General features: G+C 36.2%; 1 protein-coding gene across 1 annotated transcript in view; it reads right to left on the bottom strand.

Moving 5' to 3' along the window:
* Nucleotides 1-1,243: 1,243 nt before the first annotated feature.
* Nucleotides 1,244-9,548, bottom strand: part of LOC129216982 (uncharacterized) — a 52,267-nt gene continuing 43,962 nt past the window's right edge. Inside the window, exons 8-9 of the mRNA XM_054851206.1 lie at nt 4,156-4,419; nt 1,244-1,450 (exon numbers count right to left, since the gene is read on the bottom strand). Coding sequence (XP_054707181.1) covers nt 1,313-1,450; nt 4,156-4,419 — 402 coding nt within the window. The 3' untranslated portion in view covers nt 1,244-1,312. The remainder of the gene's footprint in view (nt 1,451-4,155; nt 4,420-9,548) is intronic.

Below are 9,548 nucleotides of genomic sequence, written 5' to 3'. Positions count from 1 at the left end.
GTATAAAATTTAATGTTGGTTCTTTCAACTGAAATACGGTTTCAATGAAGATGTGTGTAGACCTTTTCCATTACTGTCTGACCACGGATTGTATGGAAAGACAGACATCCGTTTTACAGCCGGAAATGGACGAATCTATTATTTTTTAGCGATGTCAGCTTTTGGAGAAGCAGAGTCTCATTCAAATGAGCGGAATACGCGCATCAGATTTTTACTATTCCCCCTTATTCACATAGATACGTCTTATCTGCACGTTTGAAAATTCCATGCAATCCGTGGTTGGACAGTAATAAAGAGACATGAAAACAATATTTCGGTTTTTTGGATTAACGTACATCGTTTAAACTGTGGGTTTCTTACATCACCTTGGGATGATAGCACCTGTACTGTCTGACCACGGATTGTATGGAAAGACAGACATCCGTTTTACAGCCGGAAATGGAGGAATCTATGATTTTTTTTACCGATGTCTGCTTTTACAGAAGCAGTCTCATTCAAATGAGCGGAATACGCGCATCAGATTTTTACTATTCCCCCTCATTCACTGTAAAAACGATTCAGAAACGTTCCTGGAAAATAATAGGCAGCTGGAGTGCCCGATTTCTACCAGTAACATATCTTATAAAAACCAGGAACGTTTTCGGATAAAAGTCAGTAACCTTTCTGAAATATTCAGAAATCTCTCCTATTAAAGCCAGTCGTGAACCTTCTAGAAAAATTAAATAGGTTTAATTTATTCGATTAGAACCTTCCTGATTTACCAAGAAAGCTCCAGAGGTATTAGAGCAACCACGGCCACACGAAAATTGCAAGCAAGAACCAAGCATACTCCTTGCCTGCAATTCCAGCCTCGCAAAGCTGTAGCTATCCAGTGACTCATTTGCTCCCATTGGAAGCTTAGTCAATCCGGACGGGCCATAAACAATCTAAAGCCGATACACTTAATAAACACGCTCCGTCAATATTTAAACTGGTAGCAAAAAATATTTTTCACACCAGTGCAAGGTCCGCATTCGTGCATCTTTTAGGAATTCAGGAAACTTTTTAACGAAGATACTTGATTTTTTGGGGAAATAGGTGAAAACCTCTGAAATCACGAAACGTACCACGGAAATAAACAGTAACGTTTCGGAATATTTTACAGTGTTCAGATAGATTCGTCTTATCTGGACGTTTGAAAATTCCATACAATCCGTGGTTGGACAGTACACTAACTTTATCGCGCAACTGATAACTATTTTAGTCAAATAATTTATTGTACAAAGAGCAAGTAACAGAAATCACACACAATGAATGTTCATCATCCGTCCCTTTAGAATCGTCCAATGGCTTCTTTTGCAGCTTCAATCACCTGTTGCCAGAGGGCTCCCAAATCGTCTTTGTACGGACGCAGGAATTCGAGGGCTTCGCGCGCCATTTCTGCACTCATGTCCTTGGAATGGGAAATGAACTGAAAAATGAAATGACGTTTTAAGACTTTAGGAAAATGAACAAGAAATACATAATTATGAATGTCTACAACAATAACAACAACAGAAATACAAGATTATACAAGAAATACATATACATAATTATGAATGTCTAGTGTGACAACAAAAAATACATAAGAATAAAACAAGGGAATACAAGAAATACATAAGAATAAAACAAGAGAATACAAGAAATACATAAGAATAAAAGAAGAGAATACAAGAAATACATAATTATGAATGTCTACAACAATAACAACAACAGAAATACAAGATTATACAAGAAATACATATACATAATTATGAATGTCTAGTGTGACAACAAAAAATACATAAGAATAAAACAAGGGAATGCAAGAAATACATGAGAATAAAACAAGAGAATACAAGAAATACATAAGAATAAAAGAAGAGAATACAAGAAATACATAATTATGAATGTCTACAACAAGAACAACAACAGAAATACAAGATTATACAAGAAATACATATACATAATTATGAATGTCTAGTGTGACAACAAAAAATACATAAGAATAAAACAAGGGAATACAAGAAATACATAAGAATAAAACAAGAGAATACAAGAAATACATAAGAATAAAAGAAGAGAATACAAGAAATACATAATTATGAATGTCTAGTATGATTCGGAAGAAAACTGCTTGCTGCCTATCCGCTGAACCAATCGAACCAAAATTTCACTCATGGTTGTTTCAGGGGATGCGCTGAAGACTGATGATTTTAAACAACACAGTCTTAACTTAATTTGAAATCATAAGTTTTAAATCGTACGTGTTGGCATCATAAAAGAGGCAAACTCAGTTTCCAGCAATTTATTATGCAAAAACATTTTGGGCTGCTGTTTCTGTCTCTTGAAACAAGAAGTTCCGTCCATAACTAAACGAGCCTACTTTCCCGTATACCAATATTTACGACACACTGACCGACAGATCAACAGACAGACCGACAGACAGACTGACAGACATTTTCTCCATCTCAATACACTACTTTCCAATTTTTAATTTTTCGATATTTATTTAATTATTTTATTTATTTTTTATTTTATTTTTTTTTTTGTATCTGGCGATATTTTTTAGATGCATTAAGCCTTCTTTCATGCTTTTTTCTTCTTTCTCTGATTTTACTGGGAAAGTAGGCTAAAAACTAAACAAGTAATCCAGATGCAACAGTAAAGAGCCCTCAAGCTTTCTTGCCGAGAAAGTTAAAAGAAGTCACTGACCGTAGAGGCAATGGCGCAGATTTGGGGGTTAAAACTTCCTCCAAAGGCTTTGTTTTCAATATTAATACAGTAGTTTATATACGTGAAAGGACTTTTAGCCCTCCCCCCTCAGAAGATATTTTCTGCCTGTGCTAGTGCATAGAGGTAATTACACTTCCAACTAACTAGAAAGTTTTAAGCCAAGTGACTGAATATTGAAGTTTTTTTTTTTTTTTTTTAAATCCGTAAACATAACATTCTTTTTCCCTCGAAGTTGGGTAAAAGTAAAAACTTCAACAAAACCCGTAAGTTGTCAATTAATTACGAAAAGTTAATGTGTTATAGTGAGAAGCTTTAGTTATTTCCTTTGAAAAAATAAATTGAAATTTCGTTAACTCGTTTGCATTGATCGGTAAACTTTAACCTAGAAAGTATCATTTTAAAATGCGGTGGCGGGTCCCTGAATAGTTTTTTGCTAATATCTTTTGTATAATTCGTCGTAATGCAATGAAACTCGGCACCCTTTCTGCTTTTAGTCTTAAAAACTAAGTTAGCATTAAAAACTAAGTAAAAAATGAGGGTTCCCATTCAAGAATTCAGAATTTCAGTCTCTTTTACTGTGTATAGGTCCTTCCTCAAAACTTCATTTAAGTAGTTATAAAGAAGACTTTAATCAATGTCGGGTGACACCTTTCTTTCTTTCCTAGCTCGTATAATAGTCAATAATCAAGAGTGTTCCTTTTTTTTACCATGACTGTACCTCGCGAATTCACCGTCTGCATATGACAGGACGGATCTATCTGCAAAGCATGTGTTCCATTTCTCGCCAAAACTCCCTTAGTTGGCTGCTTTTTAATTTGGGCAGATTTGAAGACCTAATAATGCGATAGAGGGGGCACGAGGGCAAATGGTTTATGAGTCAAAATCATGTCTTACTATGCTCTTTTGATTGCTACTTATTGAGCAATCACGATTGCTTATTGTTCTCACTTGACCGTTTTTGGCGTCCGTGCCTTTTTCAGCTTGGACCAGGCCTGCAGCACCACCGTCCACCGGCGGCGGCGCGGCTGGTCCTGACCACTGACCCCCGAAATCCACTTTTGCTGGGCGGTGGCGTCCATGTCCTACACACACGAACGCCTACACACACACACACGAACGCCTACACACACACACGAACGCCTACACACACACACACACGAGCGCCTACACACACACACACACACGAACGCCTACACACACACACGAACACCTACACGCACGTACACAACACTCACTCACACACATGCATACATACACTTACGCACCCACACACATGCGCCTACACAAACACACACGCTCGTGATTGCGAAAAACATAATTTGAATTCAAGATGTCAAAAATTCAAATTAATTTTTTAGTTTTTTTTTTTTTTTCATTATCGTATGGTTTGCTGGTTAGGTTTATAGTCTCGAAAACGTTTACCTCCATGGCAATGGCTTTGACGGTCCCGTACTTTTCCTTCAACTTGTCAAGTCCTTTACCCCACATGTCCTTGACCCACTCTCCGAAATTCCTGGTGTGCTCCTGGAGTTTGATGTTAAGGTCCTTGAAGAAGCCCTTCAGCTTCTCCCAGGCCTCGCCTCTCTTCTGAATGTGCCCTGGTTTGTATTCCAGAAAGTGCTTGATGATTTCACGGATATCTTTGTCCTCGAGGCTTTCGAAGAATTCTTTGATTTTCTTGATAATCTGCAAAAGACCATATTGATATCATTGTGAACATTGTGACAATCATTTTAAAACGTTTGTGAACCGTTTGAACGTTACATGTGCTACCTGGGAGATGTCTTTTAATTTGACAACGGAATATACAGTCGGACCTCGATATAAGGTCACCTCTCGGGACTTCACGAAACTGACCTTATAAGCGGGGTGACCTTATAACCGATCCATGTATATTTATTGATAAATAAACATGTATATACTTTAATTATTTTTAAAATTTAATACATTCACAAATATCAGTATAATACGTTTTTTTTTTTTTTTTTTTTTTTTTTTTTTTTTTTTTTGACAATGAAAATTATTTCTTTAAGTTGACATTTTATTGTTTTTATTTATTTTAGTAAGTGCATTAATTCATTAAAAAAATTGTTTTTGGCAACAGGGGAAAAAGAAACGATTTTTTTTTTTTGATATGATGTATTTATTTTAATGAGCTTATTAATTTCAATTATTATTTTTTCGTTTTGAAAGCTGTTAAAGATTTTTTTAATGGAAAAAAGTGTATTAGCTGCTTTGTTCAAAAGTTGCTGCTATTTTTTTTTTTTACGTATTTAATTTTTTTAGATGAGTGAGGAATATTTTATTCCTAGAAATCAGCTTAAAAATATGTTTGAACAAATTTGCGCTTTTAGCTATTTTTGAGAATATTGATCAGGTACTAGAAAGTAGTATGGATATACGGGAAAGTAGGCTCATCTAGTTCTAGACAGAACTTCTTGTTAGACATTACAATCCGCTTCAATACATGTCGGTTTCTTTCACTGAGCTTATCTTTCCGCCCACTATTTTCCTTTGCAGGAAGCTTGTTTTACCCCGCTGTGTGTATACCGTCATGACTTTAGATACTGTAATTCTAGAAACGTCAAAAAGTTGAAATGTTTCAGTTACACTTGCTCCAGCTAGACGCGCTCCAACAATCTGGCATCTTTTAAAATTTGAGAAGTCCGACATTTCACGCACTTGAAAAAAAATCCAAGCCTTCCAGAACTTAATTAAGCCACCATATGCTACCAGAATGTGTACATTGCTGTTTATATTAAAAAAAAAAAAAAAAAAAAAAAAAAACAGATATCTAGTTTTATTTTTTACTAGTGGCACCCGCACGGCTTCGCCCGTAATAGAAAAATTAAAGGTCTTTTGGTTCGCTTGTATATTTACAAATAATGTATGGTGGATTTTCTCGCCAATTGGCTTGTACCGACGTTACAGTTCCACGTTATGATAATTTCGTATCTCGCCAATTGGCTTGTGCCCATGTTACGGTTCCACGTTATGATAATTTCGTAATTTATGATAGTTTTTTTTCTTAAAATTGGAATAGAAAAAGAACAAAACCGAATTTTCGAAAAATCGCTTCGAGGTGCACACCCCCATGCTACATACTAACTTTGTGCCAAATTTCATGAAAATCGGCGGAACGGTTTAGGCGCTATGCGCGACACAGACATCCAGACATCCTACAGACATCCTACAGACATCCAGACATCCTCCGGACAGAGAGACTTTCTGCTTTATTATTAGTAAAGACTAGTGGCACCCGCACGGCTTCGCCCGTAATAGAAAAATTAAAGGTCTTTTGCTTCGCTTGTATATTTACAAATAATGTATGGTGGAATTTTCTCGCTTGTACCGACGTTACGGTTCCACGCTATGATAATTTCGTATCTCGCTAATTGGCTTGTGCCCATGTTGCGGTTCCACGTTATGATGATTTCGTAATTTATGATAGTTTTTTTCTTAAAATTGGAATAAAAAAAGAACCACATCGAATTTTTGAAAAATCGCTTCTAGGTGCACACCCCCATGCTACATACTAACTTTGTGCCAAATTTCATGAAAATCGGCAGAACGGTTTAGGCGCTATGCGCGTCACAAACATCCTACAGACATCCAGACATCCTCCGGACAGAGAGACTTTCTGCTTTATTATTAGTAATGCGCGTCACAGACATCCTACAGATATCCTACAAACATCCTACAGACATCCAGACATCCTCCGGACAGAGAGACTTTCTGCTTTATTATTAGTAATGCGCGTCACAGACATCCTACAGATATCCTACAAACATCCTACAGACATCCAGACATCCTCCGGACAGAGAGACTTTCTGCTTTATTATTAGTAAAGATTACTTACGAAGCACATTCAAAAATGTCACTTTTATGCACAGGTGTTTCCATTATTTTGATAGTTACCTGTATCGTCGCCTCTGAACAACAGTAAGATATCTAGTCCCAGAAATAACTCTGAGATATCTTACTGTTGCTCTGAGCCGACGATATGATATAAATTTAACAGATTTTAATGTGGGGTGCTATTAGTTCGACTTGAGCATTTGAGTGTCTGTTTGTGTACCTCCTAAATGAATTAATTTTGAGGTTTCTTTTCTTTTTTCCTAGAAAAATGACTTCATTAAGAGCGCTGTTAGCCGTAATTAATTTAAGAAGATATTTTAAAAGTTCTTAATTTATTTTTTGTTCTTGTTGGCAGTTTCTTCTAAGATAAACAGCATTATTGTTCTAAAGAATCAGTAAACAATCTTTTTTTAAAAAAAAGCAATGCCTTTTCTTTTTTTCGTAATTGAAGGCTTTACAGTGATAGCTTCAATTCGACAGAGCTGATAAAAATGCTAGGCCTCAAAATCTGCCACTGTTTCGTTTCATAAAAAATACCTGATTTCCTAATTTTTGTTGAGATTTTAATTTGTTTCCGATGTTTTCTCATGCAAATGCGGGGTACGATTCGGCAATGACGTTTTTTTGCCGATTCGTCAGTGTGACGTCACACACGTTTTGCTGCAGCATTATCACTTCTTTTCTCATAAAAGCTTGTATGTGTAGTTAAAATGGCGAGTTGACCATTTAAGTAATATGTTTGTGCATGAAGTTCATATTGAACATGATTTTAACGTTTGAATTTACAAATAAAACTAAATGCTTTTAAATTTCTGCCCTGTTTCAATTTTTCACTGCGTAAATCTCAACAATTTTAAGTAGGCGCAAGATTGCATCGTCGTTTTCGGTTGAAATTTTATTTCACTTATGAATAAATCAGGGATGGCTTTCTGCCGGCAGAAACTGGTTATAACCGGCAAAAACCGGCAGAAACTGGCAAAAACTTAAAAGCGTCTTTAATAACTCAAGTAATTACTAAATGATATTTGTTTAGATAAAATAAAAAATTAAACTTCTTTTTTTTCATTTAAAAAAAAAATCCTATGCTAGTGCCCTTGATTTAGTTTAGAAAGAGAACTTTTCAATTGTAGATGCTCGTAATATTTGGATTAATCTAACAAAGGACGAAAATTCATATGGGTGCGTAGGAAAGAGGAGTGACATAGAGAATTAAACAGGCATTACTGACTGTAATATGCTCGCTTATATGCTTCATCTAAATTGCTTGTGATTGAAATTATCATGTGCTTCAAGAAGAAAGTGCCAGAATATTACTTTGCCAATATTAAGCTAGATTTTGTACCTATTATCACAGCTTTGCAAAACAAATAGGCCCCATTTCTCGAAACTTATTTTTCCAGTCAAATTTTTACTATTACCCCAATTACTACATGGTGGATCAGTTTTTTAAACAAAGAAAGTTTCACAAACATTGCTTGTTCCTTGATGCATTGCCTGCAAGCTGTTCTGTTTGAAGAATATTCTAAAGTTTCTCATTTGTGCATATTAAATTGAGAAACTGTTTAGATTTTTTAAACCACCTTTTCTAAGAGGCAACTGCGGGGTCCAAAAAATGTAGCATTTGATTTTGAATTTCGATAATATTGTAACTAAATTGCTTTGGTTAACAACTAATTATTTTCTCTATGCATTTTCTAATGTACGTCATTAGTTAATTTTTTTGTCATATTGTGAGTTTTTGCCAGTGTCTGCCGTAAATGTGGCAGAAAGTTTTTTTTTTTTTTTTTTTTGCCATGCCGGTTTTAACCGGTTTCTACCAGTGGTTTTAACCACCTCGGCAGAAACTTGCCAACCCTGGAATAAATACAGTATCCAAAAAATCACCTTGGTGGGGCGATTAAAGACAGTTATTGATCTAACCGTTAAAATACAAACTCCGGTTTCTACCAGTGGTTTTAACCACCTCGGCAGAAACTTGCCAACCCTGGAATAAACACAGTATCCAAAAAATCACCTTGGTGAGGCGATTAAAGACATTTATTGATCTAACCGTTAAAATACAAACTAGGCTCCTCCTAGTCAATATATGGCTATTCTATTCTATTCTATTCAAGAGTCACAACTGACTACAACTGTATTTATGTCGAGGTCTGCATACTAGTGCCTTGCCTCCATTATTTTATATACCGATAGATGGCAGCACCATCACCGGATCGAACAGTTAATGAGAATTTAGAACTAGTCCAAGAGCTAATAGCTACCTGGTACTAGCACCCCCAGAGGTATCGTTTCACTTGGAGGACATTGAGACCACGAGCATATTTAACGTCGCCCAGTTCCCTTTAATGACGACGGTGGGTCTTCGACCAGCGGGGATCGAACCCGAGCCCCTCCGGCCCCGAGTCCAATGCCCTACCGATCAGGCTACCACGGCCCCCAATATATGGCTTCAAGCAAGATTTCGACTATTCTGAGAGTAAGGATAGGAATTTTCGTGAACCTTGATTTTATCTCCCGTGCTAGCGGCGTTCGATTGCGCAAAGACTGGAGCCGTTTCCGAAATGTCAAAAATGCAGTCGGACCTCCATATATCGAAGAAGCAAATTGCCGGAAAAAAATTCGATGTATAGAAATTTCGATAAATAGAAACGATCTTATTTTTTATCCTAAAAATCTCCTAAAACATTAAAATTAAAGCTAATTTTCGTGTATGAAACGAAATTTCTAATTTAAACGAGCATCGGATTAAATGAAAGTTAATCTTTACTAATAATAAAGCTGAATGTCCCTCTGTCTGTCAGGATCTCTGTGACGCGCATTGCGCCTAGGCCGTTCGGCCGATTTTCATGAAATTTGGCACGAAGTTAGTTTGTAGCATGGGGGTGTGCACCTCAAAGCGATTTTTCGAACATTCGATGTGGTTCTTTTTCTATTCCAATTTTAAGAACAAAACTATC

This window comes from Uloborus diversus, chromosome 2 (assembly GCF_026930045.1).
Source record: "Uloborus diversus isolate 005 chromosome 2, Udiv.v.3.1, whole genome shotgun sequence".
NCBI lineage: Eukaryota > Metazoa > Arthropoda > Arachnida > Araneae > Uloboridae > Uloborus > Uloborus diversus.
The sequence above is the reverse complement of the archived record's forward strand: the minus strand, read 5'-3'. Positions and strand labels throughout refer to the sequence as shown.